The 19307-nt window shown below is 36.1% G+C and overlaps 2 protein-coding genes across 2 annotated transcripts; one reads left to right on the top strand and one right to left on the bottom strand.

The window, feature by feature from the left end:
* LOC109217076 lies at positions 1687 to 2895 on the bottom strand. Its single transcript, XM_019381308.1, has 3 exons — positions 2732 to 2895; positions 2310 to 2384; positions 1687 to 1933 (listed from the first exon to the last, which is right to left on the bottom strand). The coding sequence occupies exons 1-3, from the start codon at positions 2893 to 2895 to the stop codon at positions 1687 to 1689; spliced, it is 486 nt and encodes a 161-aa protein (XP_019236853.1).
* Positions 16015 to 17528, top strand: LOC109217062. The gene is made up of 2 exons (XM_019381293.1): positions 16015 to 16573; positions 17512 to 17528. The coding sequence occupies exons 1-2, from the start codon at positions 16015 to 16017 to the stop codon at positions 17526 to 17528; spliced, it is 576 nt and encodes a 191-aa protein (XP_019236838.1).

Below are 19307 nucleotides of genomic sequence, written 5' to 3'. Positions count from 1 at the left end.
TAGTTACTCTAATGAACATGCATGTCCTATAGATAAATACCATATCTTTGGCGTATTTTCTTGTAATGCAGAACTAATGAATGAATGCAATTGAATGGCAGTACTTCTTGCAACATCTATCAAGAAACTAATATAAATATTGCAAAAATTAGAAATTCCCAAAATCTTGTACTTTGATTCATTATTTGAAGGTGTAGAGCTGTTACGTTGCTGCGTGCGTGTTGTGGAGATTGTAAATTTTCATATTTTTGTGTAATTTTTATAGGCCATTTTCATATTGAAAAAGAAAATTTCATGAAGAAGCAAGAATCTTTAGAAATACTTTTGAATGTTTATTTCATTCTTATGCCATACCTTACATTTAAGGATTCCAGAATGAGTATGTTTGAAAGATTTAGACTTGAAATGTCACAAGAAGAGTTTTAGAAAGAAAAAGATTTTTTGGAGTATCCTTTATTCTGAGAAGGGGTCATCGTCCAGGCCGAGGGTCCAGACCAAGGCGTTGACTTCCAGAAACTACTTGTGCCAAAGTAGGGAGCACACGAGCCGAGTGCCTCGTTGTTGAGAATTTACTTAGCCATGCTAAGGTATGATATATGAGCGCTGAGAACCATGAAGCGAGTGACACCTCGTGGATTGGCCCTATTCGATCAGGTTGGGATCGAACCCGTGCCGATCACACGGTGACTGAGACAGAATTAAGTCAGGATAGTTGGAACTCCCAAAGTATAAAGTGAAGTATTTTTTTTAAGAAAGAAAAAGAAAAGAATTTCTTTTAGAATATTCATAAACTGCTATTATGCAATTATTTAGTATTATTCTTTTAAGCCTTATGTTTTACATGCATTTAGAACCTTTGCTCGTAATAATGTTATTAAAGTTTCGCCCCCTGTTGTTGAGACTCACTGAGTACAATGGATGGTACTGACGTTCTCTTTTGGGAAGCTACGTTGGTCTGCGGTACAACGTAGGAACCGGTTTTACAGGCGAGCAGGCTACTGGTTAGGACTTCCTTCTCTTCCAGTGCTATTGGTGAGCTCCACTTTTGTTCGTGGAGTGTTCCGTAGAGTCATCTTTATTTAGTTATTTCTTTGTTTACTTAGGGAACTGTCCAGGAAATCTTATGTCCTGAGCAGTGCGTCAGTTTATCAGTAGAGGCTTCATAGACATAGTCATTGGGTTGAGATTCAGATGTTTTTTTTTTAATAACTTAGCAGTAATTCAGTAGTTACTACGAATAAAGTGTTGGAGTTGATTTATTTAAATATTTGAATTAATCAAAAGTATTTGGTTAGAGTATTGGCTCTTTGCATATAAAGTTTGGAGCTATAATAGATTTGATAAGCAGAGATGGTTCGCTCGGTCATGTTTAGTGACCGAGTGCCGGTCTCGGCTTGTTCAGAAAATGGGTCGTGACAGTCAGCTTGAACCTTCATCCTTTGTTGAGCTTGAGCCAAATGAGACTTTAAATTTCTGAGAGTGGATTCCCTAGCTTGCAAACTTCTGTCCACCGAGTCAAGCCGAGAATCAAATGGCATATATGGAACAAAGGGAGGAGGTGTCTGTCCATAGAGGATCTAATAGGAAGTTGATTGTTACACCACCATTCTGCCAAAGGCAACCATTTGCACCACTCTTTTGGTCTATATGCTACCATACATCTCAGGTAGCACTCGAGGCACCTATTCACAACCTCCGTTTGGTATCACTCTGAGTGTGATAGGCTGAAGACATGTGGAGATTGACTTGCTGCAACTTAAAGAACTCTTGCCAGAACTTACTGAGAAAGATAACATCCCTATCAGAGACGATTGACTGAGGTAACCTATGCAGCCCAAAAAAAAACCATCCATAATAAGTCGGTCCACATTCAAAGTTGTATAAGGATGTTTCAAGCTGAGGAAATGAGCATATTTGCTCAGTCTGTTCACAACTACAAAAATCACAGACATTCCATGTGAAGGAGGAAGGCCTTCAATGAAGTCCATGGAAATATATTGCCATACTCTGTCATACTATAGGGAGAGGTTGGAGGAGGCCAGGAGAAGCCACAGTTTCATTCTTACACATTTGGCAAGTGTCACAAGACCGTATATATACACAAACACCTGCTTCATGCCTTTGCAGTAGAAGAATTGTTTTAGCCTATTGTAAGTTGCTTGAACCCCAGAATGGCCTCCAAAGGAACTACTATGGTGCAAATTCAACAGATCCCGCCTTAACACAACATCTCTGCCTATAATAACCTTTCCCTTTCTAATCAGTACATCTCCTTTCAGTTGATAAGGAAGTTGGCTTCAGGATCTAACCTCAGGTCATGGATAATCTTCACCAGCTTACTGTCAAATGCCCAAGAAGCTACGATTCTAGGCCATAGCTGAGTACTGACACCAGTCAAACTACAAACATTGAATCTGCTCAATACCTTCTTGTTCTCTTCTAGATAAAGCATCAACCACTAAGTTTTCTTTTCCATTTTTATACTGAATACTATAGTCATACCCTAGCATCTTTACTAACCACTTCTGTTGACTAGGGGTGGTAATTCTCTGTTCGATCAAGTACTTTAAACTATGATGATGTTTTAATGTTGAAATGTCTTCTAATCAAATAGGTTCTTCATTTCCGCACCGCTGTAATGATAGCTAAAAGCTCCCTTTCATATACAGATAAAGCCTGATTCCTTAGAGATATAGCTTTATTGAAGAAAGCATTTGGTCTGCCCAACTACATAAGCACAACTCCCAATCCTCCTCCTGAAGCATCAGATTCTATAATGAAATCTTGAGAGAAATCAGGTAATACCAGCACAAGTGCTGAGGTTATAGCCTCCTTCAGAGCCCTAAAAGCAGCTACAGCTTCTTCTGACCACTGAAATGATTCCTTCTTTAACATTTCAGTTAGTGGTCTAGCAATAAGACCATACCCCTTAATAAATCTTCTATAATAGCCAGTTAGCCCCAAAAATCCCCTCAAAGCCTTGATAGTCTTGGCCTTTGGCCAGTCTAACTGCAGAAACCTTTTGAGGATCCATTGACACTCCCTCTAGTGATATTATATGACCTAAATAATGTCAAGAACAAAGAAAGCATGAGAGAAATTGAAGAATGACTATCTCCATTACTTCATTCAAATACATCATATACATTGGTATTTATACACAAGAGAAAATATCCTACACTAAATGTAAATCCTACAAAATATTCTTCATATATTCTACAACTAATGCTACACAATATTCTACACTAAATGTAGAATATCCCTAATAATATCCCATATATTCACCATATCGAGAATGTATTAATGTAGATATTCTACAATCTATCCATTATGCTAACATCCCCCCTCAAATTGATGCTGGTGGATCGAAAAGCATCAATTTGCCTACTAGAAACTGATGACGCTGTCGTGCCATTGATTTTGTAAACACATCAGCTATTTGAAGATCACTGGATACATGTGGAAGAGTAATAACTCTTCTATCTACAGCTTCTCTTATAGAATGACAATCCACTTCAATATGCTTGGTTCTTTCGTGATAAACTGGATTGGTTGCAATCTGAATGGCACTTGTGTTATCAGCATGGAGAGGAGTAGGATTAGATTGAGGAAATCCAATTTCTGCAAGTAAACCACGAAGCCAAATAATTTCGGAGCAAGCAGTCGACATTGCTCGATATTCAGACTCCGTTGAAGATTTTGAAACACGATCTTGCTTCTTGCTCTTCCAAGATATCAAAGAATCTCCGAGAAACATGCACCATCCCGTGACGGAGCGGCGAGTATCAGGACATCCAGCCCAATCAGAATCACTAAATGCATTAAGCTGAATAGGAGAACCACTAGGAAAGAATAATCCACGAGTTGATGTTCCTGAGAGATATCGAATGATGCGACGAACTGCCACCAAATGTAGGTGACGGGGAGTCTGCATAAATTGACTGACTTGTTGAACTGCAAAAGAGATATCAGGCCGAGTAATAGTAAGATAATTTAGGCTCCCAACTAATTGTCGAAACAAAGTTGGATCAGGAAGAAGATCCCCTTCATCGCGACGATACTTTACATTCAATTCCAATGGAGTATCAACAGAGGAAGATTCTTGAAGACCAGCCAAAGCAATCAAATCCTGAGTATATTTGTGCTGGTTTAAGAACACACCTAAAGAATTATAATGAACTTCCAACCCCAAGAAATATGTTAGAGTACCAAGATCTTTCATGTGAAAAGAATCCTTAAGCTGTTGTTGGAGGCTAGTGATTAATAAAGAATCAGTTCCTGTTATAATGATGTCATCCACATATACCAGAAGAAGAACACAACCTGTAGATGTTTTTCGAAGAAACAAAGATGAGTCATATTTACTTTGTTCAAAAGAGAAGTGAAGCAAAGTAGATCGAAACTTGTCAAACCAAGCTCTGGGAGCTTGTTTTAATCCATACAAAGACCGCTTCAACTTGCAAACATCTGATGTAGGTGATGAAAACAAACCAGGTGGGGGTTTCATATAAATATCTTCTTTCAGATCACCATGGAGAAAAGCATTTTTTACATCCATTTGATGAAGAGGCCAATTCTGTGAGGCAGCAATGGCAATAATAGTTCGCACCGTAGTCATTTTTGCTACTGGTGCAAAAGTCTCCTCATAATCCACACCATACTCTTGTTTGTTACCAAGAACAACCAAGCGAGCTTTGTACCGATCTAGAGTTCCATCAGAATGAAGTTTAATTGAATAAACCCATTTACATCCAATTGGGCGGACATTTAAAGGACATGAAACAATGTCCCATGTGTTATTTTCTTTAAGAGCCAAAAGTTCTTCCTCCATTGCTTTCTGCCAACATTCATGCTTGCAAACTTGTGAGTAACAAGTTGGAATAGAAATAGTGGATAAAGTAGATGAAAAACCATACCAATTAGGAGTATTTCGTTCTCTGGTAGATCGCCGAGTAGGCTCAAGAGGAGCAGGCCTTGAAGATATCTCATATTCTGGTTGTGGAGCAGTCTCAGGTGGCGGATCAGTTTCGCAATGGAGTAAAGTTGGGCGACGTCGTTCATACACATATCCGGGTTTGAACCGTTTAGAAGAAGATGACAAATCCTCAAAAGTAGGAAGAAGAGGAGAAACAGAAGTTGACTCAACATGAGTGGGAAAGAAATATTGATTCTCAAAGAAAACAACATTTCTGGAAATACGAAATTTGTCGGAACTTGGATCATAGCAAATAAACCCTTTCTGCGAAGTACTATAACCCATAAAAGCACATTTAGCAGACTGAGCAGAAAGTTTATTGCGTTGAAAAGGAGGCAGATGCACAAAACAAACACAACCAAATGTATGAAAATTATGATAGCTAGGATTATGGTGATAAAGACGATAATATGGAGACTCAAGATTTAACACTTTAGATGGCAGTCTATTAATTAAATAGACAGCAGTAGACAAAGCTTCCACCCAGTATTTAGATGGGACAGAGGACTCAATCAATAAAGTACGAGTTACATCTAAAAGATGACGATTTTTACGCTCAGCAACCCCATTTTGTTGTGGTGTATATGGACAAGAGCGTTGTGAGACGATTCCTTTCTCAAGCAAGAAATTATTGAATTCATGAGACATATATTCTCCACCAGAATCAGATCTTAATATTTTGATGCATGTAGAAAATTGAGTCTCAATGTAAGCCAAAAATGTCTTGAATATGGAAAATACCTCAGATTTGGAACGAAGAAAATACACCCATGTAAACCGACTATAATCATCTATGAATGTCACAAAGTACTTGAAATGAGCATGAGAAATAATTGGTGAAATGCCCCAAACATCACTGTGAATGACATCAAAACACTTTTTAGCACGACTACCAAAATTAGGAAAAGGAAGAGTTTTACTTTTGCCTAATTTACAAGTAGAACAATCAAATGAAGCAGCTAAAAGCTGATTTTTATTTCCCAATAAACCAGAATTTGATAAATGAGACAACACTATAGAATTTGGATGTCCAAGACGCTTATGCCAAACCTCCGTTTTACTAGCTGTAGAAGTACAAGCAAAAGACAGAACACGAGGAATGGAAAAACGTATAGGAAACAATCTTCCAACTTTAGGCCCCTTCGCGATTATCGTCCCCGACACCTGATCCTGCACAAGGCAACCATTACGAGAAAAATTCACATCACAATTATTATCTACCAATTGGCCAACTGAAATAAGACTAGTTGAGAGTTTTGGTGATACAAAAACATTCTTGAAAGTTTGAGTAATATCCCCAACCTTGGTAATGGGTAAATTACTACCATTCGCAATCTGAATTTGTGATGGACCATGATAGTCACGTACATTTTTTAGCATGCTAGTTGAGTTTGTCATATGATTGGAAGCGCCAGAATCAACAAGCCAAAAAATAGATGTAATATCGTTACCTTGTAGCCTCAAAGCTGAAAAGGCTGACACAATCATTTGTTGTACCATTTCAGGAGTAAGAACTTGTCCAACTGTTGGAATAGCAAACTGGTTGCTAGTTCCAGTTGAAGATGAGTGATCATCAGTCGAACCATTTATCCCAGCTTGAAAAGCATTGATCTTACGGTTTTGAGGACGCGTGGGACACTCTTTGGTAATATGCCCGTGCTGCTTACAATAATTGCAGAACTTCTTACTACAATTGCTAGCATTATGACCATATTCTTTGCAACTGTAGCATTGTATGGTGCTCATATCCCTGCCCTTTCTTTTTCCTTGAGCAGCAAATGCAACAGTATGAACACTTTCTTGCTTGAAAGCATTTTATGTGAAAAGACGCTGATCTTCACGAAGTAATTCCCTAAAACAAACATCCAAGGAGGGAGGCGGGTCACGATTCATTAAGTTAGAGCGAACACTCTCAAAATCAGATCGCAATTTCATCAAAAATTGGTCTCGCTTGCTTTGCTCATGAACTGCTTGAATTATAGATAGAGATTCAGCAGGTATTTTAGCATAAACAATATCAGTAAATTCAGCCCATAAGTTGAAATCCAGAAAAATAATCCCGAACAGAGAGACCTCCTTGAGAGTAATTAGCGATTTCGTGCTCTAGCTGAAATCGTCTTGCGCTATTGTCTTGGTTGTAAACCTTTTTTAAATAATCCCACATGGCCTTTGCAGTCTTGTACGACCTGAGATTAAGAACAATAAGAGGGTCAATTGACCCTAAAATCCATGTCATCACCCGAGCATCTTTGACCTTCCACTGACCTAACTTTGTAAGATCAGTAGGAGCAGGATCACTTCCATCTATATGGCCCCATAATTCTTTTCCCGTGACAAATAATTGAAACTGAAATTCCCAAGCAGAATAATTTTTCCCAGTGAAACGAACACTGAAGGACTCAAACTGATGTGAAGTCATGTTTTTGAATAGAGAAAAACACAATGATACGGAAAAAAAATAGCTAGAATAACCAAGATCAAGATTAAGACCAAGACTAAAAGCCCTAGATGCTTAGGACTGCCTGTTGACGAAAAATCAAGAGAACCAAGAGAACTAAACAAAGAAATATATATATATATATATATATATATATATATATATATATATATATATTTTAAAAGGAACCACAGATAAAAGACACTAAGAATCAAAACTATGAAAAGAAGGCTCTGATACCATGTCAAGAACAAAGAAAGCATGAGAGAAATTGAAGAATGACTATCTCCATTACTTGATTCAANAGAATGACTATCTCCATTACTTCATTCAAATACATCACATACATTGGTATTTATACACAAGAGAAAATATCCTACACTAAATGTAAATCCTACAAAATATTCTTCATATATTCTACAACTAATGCTACACAATATTCTACACTAAATGTAGAATATCCCTAATAATATCTCATATATTCACCATATCGAGAATGTATTAATGTAGATATTCTACAATCTGTCCATTATGCTAACAAATAATCCACTTGCTGCAACCCAAACCTATACTTTCTTTTCTTCACATATAACTGTGAGTTCTCAAAATGGACAATGTTGTAGTTAGGTGAGTAAGATGGTTGTCCCAATCTTTGATGTAGATCAAAATATCATAAAAAAAGACAAGTATAAGTTTCCTCAAGTGTCAACAAATATTTGATTCATGAGACTCTGGAAGGTGGAAGGTGCATTAGTGAGTCCAAAGGGCGTCACTAAGAACTCATAGTAACTACTGTGAGTTCTGAAAGTTGTCTTTGATATGTTATTTTCAACCATCCTAATCTGATGGTAACCTGACCTAAAATCCATCTTAGAGAAATATTTAGCACCATGCAATTCATCAAATAATTCTTCTATAACGGGGATAGGAAACTTGTCTTTAATGGTGCTCCTGTTAAGCTCCCTGTAGTCGACACACATTCTCCAAGAGCCATCATTGTTTTTTACCATTACAATAGGTGAAGAATAAGGGGTGGTGCTATGCCTTATCACTTTAGTATGTAAGCCCTGCACCATTTTCTCAATTTCTCCCTTCTATATTGCAGGGTATCTGCAAGGCCTTACATTGAAAGGTGGAATTCCTTCTTTCAGTACTATTTTTTGATCATGAGCCCTATGAGGGGGTAAGCCTTTAGGCTCCTCAAAGAGGTCATCAAACTGCTGAAGCACGTCCTGCACTTCTTCATTTTCCTGGCAGGAGGCACTATCCTTAGACATCTGTTGTAATGCTCCTGCTGAACTAGTAACTTTAGGGATTGTTCTCATTACTGCTACAGACATCATGGAAAAGAAACTGGCTGGGATAGTAACTTGTTCATCTGATCTTGATCTACAAACCTCATTGTAAGAGGTTGCACACCCCTGAGTGACACTTTTTTTCCCTGCATCATAAACTCCATATTCAATTGTCTAAAGTTCCACCTGATATCTCCTAGAGTAATCAACCATTGAATTCCCAGAACTACACTACACCCACCCAGAGGCAGAATCAACATATTTGCAGCAAAGTCCACACCTTGCATTCTCGAAGAAAACCCTTTACACATATATTTACTATACACCATATTCCCATTTGCCACTGCAACTGCGAATGAAGGCATTGCCTGCAGAGCACATCCCAATCTTTTAGCTGTGTTCAGGTCCAAGAAGTTGTGAGTACTTCCTGTATCAATCAAGATGTGAACAGCCTTGGCCCCTACTGAGCCAGTAAGTTTCATTGTCCTATAATCCATCAAACCAGTCATTGCATGCATAGACACCTGAGGAATCATTGCAGCCTAATTTTCTTCATCATACTCCTCATTTGGAGACAATTTCATCATACTCCAGTCTTGTGAACTATCCACTTTTTTCCCTCCTTCCCAAAATTCGCCACAGTCACTCAACTCCATATAGAAAAGCTGCCTCTTCTTAGCACATTGATGGCCGGGAAAGTACTTCTCGTCACAATAAAAACATAATCTCTTGGCCCTCTTTTCCTCAATCTCAGCGGGATTCAGTACTTTAGGGTTCTTTGGTGGTGGTTTATAGCCTGGATTATGAGTAAAATTTGTTGAAGGTTTGTGTGGAGCTGGTGTTGGGGTTGGAAGTAGTGGAGGTAAAGATTTGGAAGGCTATTTATCTAAGGATAAGGTTTGTTCTTGGATCCTGGCAAGACCTATGGCTTTTTGTAGGGATCTGGGCTGAAACATTTTAATAGTAAGGCTAATCTCTGGTATTAGACCCCTTAAAAACAACTAACGATGTACTCTTCACTTAATTCCACCCGAGTTAATAGCTCATCAAATATATCAACATAATCTTGCATAGAAGAAATTTGTTTAAGATCTTTCAAATCACCCATTGGGTCATCATATAATACAGTACCAAACCTACCAAAAAGAGCTCTAACATACTCACCCCATGTCGGCCATTCTCGAGTAATCCTGTTTTTCATGTATCCTTGATGCCATTGCAGTGCCTTTCCTTCCAGATGCAATGATGCTAGTTTGACCTTTGAATTTTCTGACGTATTGTCGACATCGAAATATTGCTCGCTTTTTGAAACCCAGTCCCTCAACTCAGTCCCATCAAATTTTAGAAACTCAATTTGACGCTTGCGAGTAATCAAAATTTCTGAATCATTCATATGCTGCTCTTCGAGATTCAGATTTCCCCTAGGATTTTGGTAACGATTTTCACTCGTCGTAGGTATGTATTCACTCATCCAAGAACCCAGGAAAGTCTTGAGTTCCTCCATGGATTGAGCTTGTCGAACCTCTATAGATTTTCGAAATTCCTCAAACGATTCCTTCATACTGTCAACTTCTTTACGAAGTTTGGCATAACGTGTTTCCCCATGGATATATTCCTCCGAGGATCAGTGGCTCTGATACCAAACTGATACACCCGAGATTACAAACAAGAAATTAATAAGAAAACTCAATCTTCTGAGGAGCTAAAAGAGAAGATCTCCTGAACAAAGACTGAAAAGAGAAGAGACGAATTCAGTGAAGAAGAAGGAGGGAAAGAGATTTCATTTCATCATAAAATGCTCAAATTAATGTGTACAACAGAATTCTCTATTTATTCCTAACTAATCATTGTAAAAATCCCTAACGACCTCCCCAATTCTGTTAACGACCTCTGCCCCTTTTAACGTCTAATTAACTCCTTCAAACGACGCCGTAAGACCCTTTTCATTAGCTACTACTCCCTCCGATTCACAATAAGTGTCCAATTTGCTTTTTCATTTTGGTTCAAAATAAGTGTCCAGTTAAATAATCAAGAAAGAATTCAATTTGCTTTTACAAAATAACGCCAATGTACTTATCCCTAAAAAGTTTTCTTACTCCTCACATTAAATGTTTAATTAGGGGTAGTTTTCTTATCCAAACAACATCGTTTCATTTGTTTTCCCCTTACTAAACTAAATGACACAGTATAGCTACTATTTACATTTCCGAGTATATCATTAGGTTTCTTTATATTTTGTCTTTTACTTTTTGTTTTGTCTGTTTTCTTTTTTTTTGAGTATCTGTGAAAATTTTAGTATCTTCGAACAAAATATAGAGAAAATGGTTTCATGTTTGTTACTTTTGTCCTTCAATCTTAGATGTGCTCTCTGCGTTTTTTTTCCAATACATGCAATGATTTATCATTATATTAAGCTTCTGTGAATTAGCTTCTCTACAGTTGTTGGGGTAGATCTCGTGATTTATCTATCTGGTTATGATTTAGTGAAACTAAATAGAAATTGAATTAGTAGTAAAGAAAGAAGGTTAACATGGTTTTAGAAGGTAAGATTTTTGGTTAATGCAAAACCTGTATAAGCTGAAAAGTAAAGTTGAAATCTCGCTATATTAGAAAGACAACGATTGGTCTTATGACTCAGGTTGTGGAATGTATAGTTGAAAAAATTTCATTATATTAGTTGGAATGTAATGGTCGAACAACTTTGATTGTACAGGTAAGAAAGTGATACTTGCTTCTGGGGGAAAGAGGAACATTGTTGCGATCATGAGAGATAATTCTGCACTTTATTTTCACATTATTAACGTTTAAAATATAGCTTTCTATGTTGTGTTTCAACTCGAGCTCTTTTATAATGAATAATACAAGCCAATTTACCATGGGAGATTAGCACCGAAGAAATCAAATTAAAATAAACACTTTCTTTTGGCAATAAAGAAAATATGAAGTAATTACTATACTTCATTGGTGTGCAACAACTTTTGGCTTCCTTTGGTTCAAAAGATTTTATATGAAGTTTCATACAGTAGTATACTATCACTTAAAACATAAAATTTCTTTTTGTGGAAGTATAAATTCTTTATATTAGATTTTGCACATGCATGTGTCCTATTGACTATTTTGTGCCAATTGTTGACAATCAATTGTACTTAGAAGGGAACACATCTAAAGTACCTAAAGCCTCTATGATTTAAAAACTTCTAAAAGATCAGCATTAATGCACACATGTTTGCAAATATTATTCGTCGCCTTTTGGCAACTCACCTATGTTCTTCCTCAGAGTTGGAAAATAATGAGTATTACTTTAGTTTTTCTTAAACATTAGCAGAAAGATAATAAATTCTGATTTTAAAGACTTAACTGGGTCTCAAGACAACAATAATTTGTATGAGAATTATATGACTAATGCTTAACATGGTTGAATTTAGCAAGCTAAATTAACCATTTTAATTGAATTGATACTTTCTGGATTTTGGTTCATATTGATCTCTTCGTCATAACTGGTTTTTTCTAATTGATATAGGCAGGCACATAAGTTCTGAATTTGAGGTTACGACATGTACACGAGATAAAAGTGGTGTCAAGAGTTATTTTGAAGAGGTATTAATTATCATAATCAAGTTTGATATCCTTCCTATCCAATTATGATAAAAACCTGTATATACACATTCTGAAGGTCAAGGTGATGTACAAGCTTTTAAGGATGTCAATATGGAGAATTTCAATGTAACTAATTGATGGTTGTGACCTCAAGGCCAAATGTGCATCGAACATACTTTTTGAAAATACTATGGTGAGTTTGATTTACTTTTGCATAAAGGAGATGGAGACTCATTTTGTTGTAGCTTAATTTTGTATCTACCTGCCTTTCACTTTGCATTATCTGGATCTAAAGAACCAGTAATATATAGGTCATATCTTTGTAGCAACTGAAAGTTTTTGCACAAACAAAAAATCTAATTAAGTCATATTACTCATGATGCATATCAACTGTCTGTTATGCGATACCTGTATTTTTTGGTCACGGAGTCAAAGACTTCCTAGTACTTCAATCAGAGTAAAGATCACTAAAATGGAACTTGGATAAGATCGATCACTCCTGTCAAGTTGTAAATATCTAGATGTTCACTTTATATGTCATATAACTACTGTATGAGAGCAATTATAAAAGCTAATTTCTAAATTGTGAGTTGTTGAGGCAACATTCTGAGCATGTTGTAATACTTAAGAATTTAATTGTCTCATTATTCCACTTTTTGACCAATTTTGTTACACTAACTGACAACCTTTTCCGCTAATTTTTTTCACATGTTCAGCAAGTTTTGTATTATGATAAAGCTAAGAACTTGATCAAATGTTGATGCACGAAAGCTTTGGCTGTTGGATTTAGTTGGTAGTAAGGGAGTTGCCAAAAAATGGATTAAAAGAAGCTCTAATCCATATAGGTAATCACTTATGTTTACACTACCTTAATAAAAGTAGCCCAATCTATATAGGTAATCAGTTATCTTTGTTATATTTAAAGCAATGTGCCCATCCTAGTGACATTCCTTGCACACTTGATCCGAGAACATGGAAACTCCTAAAGCAATCTTTGCCACGTAGAATATAATAATGGCACTACCATATTGAGTAATGCTTATCATTGATTACACTATTGTTTAGGTTTCTCCTTATTCCTTAAGAAACAAAGAGAATGTTGTTGCTGATTAATTTTTTTAACTCTTTTATTTTTTAAATTCTCTTGAATTACCGTAACTTGCCGCATTAATTTTCATATTTCTTCGGCTTCTTGATGTCAGTTATTGGTTTCACTTTAGCACAACAAGATTCATAAGCAGTTATATGTATTGAAGTACAGTAGAATATACATTTCTATTTTTCTCTTTTTCATCCGCACTCATTATTTTTGGACATGAGATGATTCATATACTATTATTATATATAAATAGTGAATGGGAGCAGAGCTAATTGTGAGGATTAGATGCTGAAGGTGTTGTTTATTTGTAAGCTTGCTTTACATGTTGCATATACTGCATAGTTCCTCACCAATTATTGATTACGCTCTCTTGATGAAATTTAGGTCGAGGAATGCTTATAGCATGAAGAAGTTAGGACTCCATCTGTTTCACAACGCACACAATTACTGCACTTCACAAAGTTCCAAATCTCATTGTTCTAACTGACGAGAACTTCTCTGTGGTATGAAGCATTAAATGCAATACCGAATATAGATGCAATTTTTCTTCTTGGGTGGAGCTGATGGTATTCTGTATAGTTCATAATTTTAAAGAAGGCCGTTGAAGAATTCTTCTCTAGTAAATGGTGTAAAATAGTTACATACAATGGCATGATCTATTCTTAAGTAAGTTGTGGTATAATGTTGCTATGTTTTTTTTTTTATCTATTCTCTTTAAATTATCCTGGTGGTTAATGGTATTGATGGAGCAACTACTTTTCTGATGCAATATTGCAGTTAACTTATCTTCCATGTTTTCATTGAGTATATTTTTGTCTTGTTATTTCTTTGCTTCCTCTGTTTGCTATAGTTATTTTGCACATCTAAGTCACGAATGCTTCTCTTGTACAAGTGTTGTTGCATCTATAGGTCTGCTATGTACTATTGAGTTCATGCTCTTTTGTCCAGCATATGTCAGTGCATAGCACGAGCACTAACCATCTAGTAACTATATAATAAGTGAAAGTTCACAAATACGACGAAGGGTAGTATCGATAATATATTTTGCATTATGGGTAAATTGTGAATGTGCCTTTAACCTTGAATGACATACACGTGTTCTCCTTGCTACAAAGTACAAATTGCATTATTTGCCATTTGGGCTTTCTTATTAGTAATAGTAATGTGAAATCAACTTAATTTCCTTTCTCTGGTCATCTCTATTCCAGTCGTTCTTCTTCTTCCAGTAGCTTCTTGGGTTATTTTTTGGTGAGTTCTTATTCTTTTCGTTTATTTTCATTCAAGGGGTTCTTTTTGCAATTTTCTGCTTTTTCTACACAGTTGAACTTTATGATTTTCGTTTGACCACCAAAGGGTGTGATTATAAGAATAGTATAAGCTGAGTTAGTGAACTTTTATAGTTTTTCAGTCTCATGGCTTTCAGTTTAAGATATAAACTTTCTAATAAGAAAAGGGGAAATACAGAAATACTAAGAAAATAATTTTCTGTTTTTTCAATTAACCATGCAAGTCATCACACATTCTTTTTGTTCGGTAGCATTTTCTTGACAAAAGATAGGGCTTGGCTGAAGTTCTTCGCCCGTCCCTTTGCTACTAAAGTTAAATTTTTTATTTTGAATTCTTGAGTACAATCCTTTGGTCTTGACGTGTCTGATAAAACTCTTCAATGAATTTAAATTTCTATTTGATTTCATATCATCCTCCGGATGTAAGAGAGGCAACAAAAAAATGAACAATGCATGCGTAGACATATTCTCAACTCTAGAGACGCAAATGTTTGACACTGTTTGCACCTGTATTTATTTTTAACCTTTTTCCTTTTTCTATTTCACCATAGAGCAGGTGAAATTATGGATACAAAGCGAAAAATTGAAGGAGTTGTGGAGAAGGTAAGTGGTTCGAGGTTTATAATGGGTGTGACATAAAACAAGATAATACTAGATTATTATTTTTTGGTGCGGGTTAGGTTGGGAACAATTTGATTTTTCATAGCAAGACTTACGAATTCAAGTTGTTCTTTCCTCAAAGATTCATGTTAAGAACTCTAATTATTCCACTTAGTTAGTTAGTTAGTTTGTTAGTGATGACAACTGTACACTGTTGTACAATTAGCTTAGCAGTAGTTAATTGTCTTAGCTCAGCTTAGTCCTAGTTTTGTATATAGTAGTGGAGACTTCACTCACTTTCATTTTTCATTTGATTCAATTACATAATTCTGGAATTTTCTCTCGACCCCTCTCTTCCATCTTCCTCTCTCTCTCTCTGAACTCTCATGGCATGAAGAACATAGCTTCACCACCATTGAAGCTCAATTTCAGCTAACAGTAGGACCTCAATTACTGTTCCATTGACCAATTCAAATATGGTATCAGAGCGAGGAGTTTCGATTTTGGATTCGATTCACGAAATCTGTCAGTTCTCCCTCTGTTGATGATGTTTCGAACTGAATTGCACATCTGCAGATTCACTTCTCCATAGATCTCGAGTTGTAGCTTGATGACAGGTTTTGTTCTTACTTCTAATTCACAATTGTCTGAGAGTCATTGTTGAATTGCATTCATCTTACATTTTAGCTATCAAAATTCCTTAGATTTCTCTGTAAATCACAAATATGACATCTGGTGAGAACGATAATCTAGCAGCACCAAGTGTAAATGAACCTCCGAGTCAGTCAGGCATTGACATTAGTAATCCTCTATACATGCATCCATCTGATAATCCTGGGGCAACTTTAGTTCCTGCTCCTTTTGATGGCTTTGTTTATCGGTCATGGAGAAGAGGTGTGATGCGAGCATTATCTGTGAAGAATAAATTAGGATTTATTAACGGAGAGTGTAAAAGACCAGATCTAGATTCTCCAAATTTTCGCTTATGGGAAAGGTGTGATGACATGGTCACATCATGGATTTTAAACTCTTTGACCAAAGAAATTGCAGATAGTGTTGAGTACGTAGTTGATGCACTTGAATTGTGGAGAGAACTTGAGGATCGATATGACCAAACAAATGGGACAAAATTGTACCAAATTCAGAGGGAGATTAATGATCTGTCTCAAGGATCACTTGACGTTACCAGTTACTATACGAAAATGAAAAAGCTATGGGAGGAGCTCAATACTTTGACTGCTAAATCTCACTGTACCTGCAACTGTTCGTGTGAGGCTAAGGAGAGTATGCATAAGGCAGAACAGGATAGGAGGATCATACAATTCCTTATGGGATTTAATGGACTCGGAATATTTCTCAAACTCTTCTGTTTTTCCAGTTTCTTTTATTTTTCTAACAGTTTTTTCTGAATTTGTGTTTTAACACAGTAGCGCTCACAGAATATACATTTCTATTTTTCTCTTTTTCATCCGCACTCATTATTTTTGGACATGAGATGATTCATATACTATTATTATATATAAATAGTGAATGGGAGCAGAGCTAATTGTGAGGATTAGATGCTGAAGGTGTTGTTTATTTGTAAGCTTGCTTTACATGTTGCATATACTGCATAGTTCCTCACCAATTATTGATTACGCTCTCTTGATGAAATTTAGGTCGAGGAATGCTTATAGCATGAAGAAGTTAGGACTCCATCTGTTTCACAACGCACACAATTACTGCACTTCACAAAGTTCCAAATCTCATTGTTCTAACTGACGAGAACTTCTCTGTGGTATGAAGCATTAAATGCAATACCGAATATAGATGCAATTTTTCTTCTTGGGTGGAGCTGATGGTATTCTGTATAGTTCATAATTTTAAAGAAGGCCGTTGAAGAATTCTTCTCTAGTAAATGGTGTAAAATAGTTACATACAATGGCATGATCTATTCTTAAGTAAGTTGTGGTATAATGTTGCTATGTTTTTTTTTTTATCTATTCTCTTTAAATTATCCTGGTGGTTAATGGTATTGATGGAGCAACTACTTTTCTGATGCAATATTGCAGTTAACTTATCTTCCATGTTTTCATTGAGTATATTTTTGTCTTGTTATTTCTTTGCTTCCTCTGTTTGCTATAGTTATTTTGCACATCTAAGTCACGAATGCTTCTCTTGTACAAGTGTTGTTGCATCTATAGGTCTGCTATGTACTATTGAGTTCATGCTCTTTTGTCCAGCATATGTCAGTGCATAGCACGAGCACTAACCATCTAGTAACTATATAATAAGTGAAAGTTCACAAATACGACGAAGGGTAGTATCGATAATATATTTTGCATTATGGGTAAATTGTGAATGTGCCTTTAACCTTGAATGACATACACGTGTTCTCCTTGCTACAAAGTACAAATTGCATTATTTGCCATTTGGGCTTTCTTATTAGTAATAGTAATGTGAAATCAACTTAATTTCCTTTCTCTGGTCATCTCTATTCCAGTCGTTCTTCTTCTTCCAGTAGCTTCTTGGGTTATTTTTTGGTGAGTTCTTATTCTTTTCGTTTATTTTCATTCAAGGGGTTCTTTTTGCAATTTTCTGCTTTTTCTACACAGTTGAACTTTATGATTTTCGTTTGAACACCAAAGGGTGTGGCTACAAGAATTGTATAAGCTGAGTTAGTGAACTTTTAGAGTTTTTCAGTCTCATGGCTTTCAGTTTGAGATATAAACTTTCTAATAAGAAAAGGAGAAATACAGAAATACTAAAAAAATAATTTTCTGTTTTTTCAATTAACCATGCAAGTCATCACACATTCTTTTTGTTCGGTAGCATTTTCTTGACAAAAAGACATTAGGGCTTGGCTGAAGTTCTTCGCCAGTCCATTTGCTACTAAAGTTTAATTTTTTATTTTGATTTCTTGAGTACACTCCTTTGGTTGACGTGTTTGATAAAACTCTTCAATAAATTTAGCTTTCTATTTGATTTCATATCATCCTCCGGATGTAAGAGAGGCAACAAAAAAAATGAACAACGCATGCGTAGACATATTCTCAACTCTAGAAACGCAAATGTATGACATTGTTAGCACCTGTATTTATTTTTAACCCTTTTCCTTTTTCTATTTCACCACAGAGCAGGTGAAATTATGGATACAGAGCGGAAATTTGGAGGAGTGGAGAAAGTAAGTGGTTCGAGGTTTATAATGGGTGTGACATAGAACAAGATAGTACTAGATTATTATTTTTTGGTTGCGAGTTAGGTTGGACACAATTTGATTTTTCATAGCAAGACTTACGAATTCAAGTTTTTCTTTCCTCAAAGATTCATTATGCAGTTTGTGATTTATTTACTTGGAATATAGTTGAAGGCATATAAATTTTATTATCCATAAAATAATTTGGACTATATTTTAAATTCAAGATATATTAGATCAAATAAATTTATTGGGCTACTATAATTGAATTAATTATATAAGTCCAATATATATGGATTAAATAAATAAGTCTTGATCCATTGGGCTAGTCCATTTAATTGGGCTAAAGTGATGAGCCCACTTCATTAAGCCCATGATGACATCTTCCTAGAGGCCCAGTTTGGTGCCACCTGTCAAATGACGTGGCACGCCAAGTCAAACAGAAGAGCCAATAGGATCATGCCACGTGTCAAAATGACAAGGCATGCCCAGTCACATTGAAAGGCCAATGAAATCGTGCCACGTGAACAAGTGACATGTTCTAGCCAATCAAATGCGGCCATGTCACACTTCAATTTGATTGGTCAGATTGTTCTCATCATGACTCCTCCTTTCCACAACTATAAATAGGGGTCTTCATAACCCAGAAAAGAGACCAGAAGTTATAACAAGAAGCAAGAAACAGCTCGTGGATCAAACGCTGCAAATTCCTCCACAAGTTTCAAGCTTGAAGCAATCAAGTTCAAGTTCAAGCTCAAGAACGAAGAACAGATCAAGTATTCAAGCTCAAGAACGAAGAACAATTCAAGTATTGAAGATCAAGAACGAAGTCAAATCAAATAC

This window comes from Nicotiana attenuata, chromosome 2, assembly GCF_001879085.1.
Source record: "Nicotiana attenuata strain UT chromosome 2, NIATTr2, whole genome shotgun sequence".
Lineage (NCBI taxonomy): Eukaryota > Viridiplantae > Streptophyta > Magnoliopsida > Solanales > Solanaceae > Nicotiana > Nicotiana attenuata.
This window is presented reverse-complemented; position numbering and strand designations above follow the sequence as displayed.

Coding starts and splice junctions, on each gene's coding strand:
- LOC109217076 (XM_019381308.1), bottom strand. CDS start 2,895: ATGTTAAAGAAGGAATCATTTCAGTGGTCAGAAGAAGCTGTAGCTGCT. Junction 2,385..2,731: donor GGATTGGGAGTTGTGCTTAT/GTAGTTGGGCAG, acceptor GACTGGTGTCAG/TACTCAGCTATGGCCTAGAA. Junction 1,934..2,309: donor AAGATTATCCATGACCTGAG/GTTAGATCCTGA, acceptor TGATTTTTGTAG/TTGTGAACAGACTGAGCAAA.
- LOC109217062 (XM_019381293.1), top strand. CDS start 16,015: ATGACATCTGGTGAGAACGATAATCTAGCAGCACCAAGTGTAAATGAA.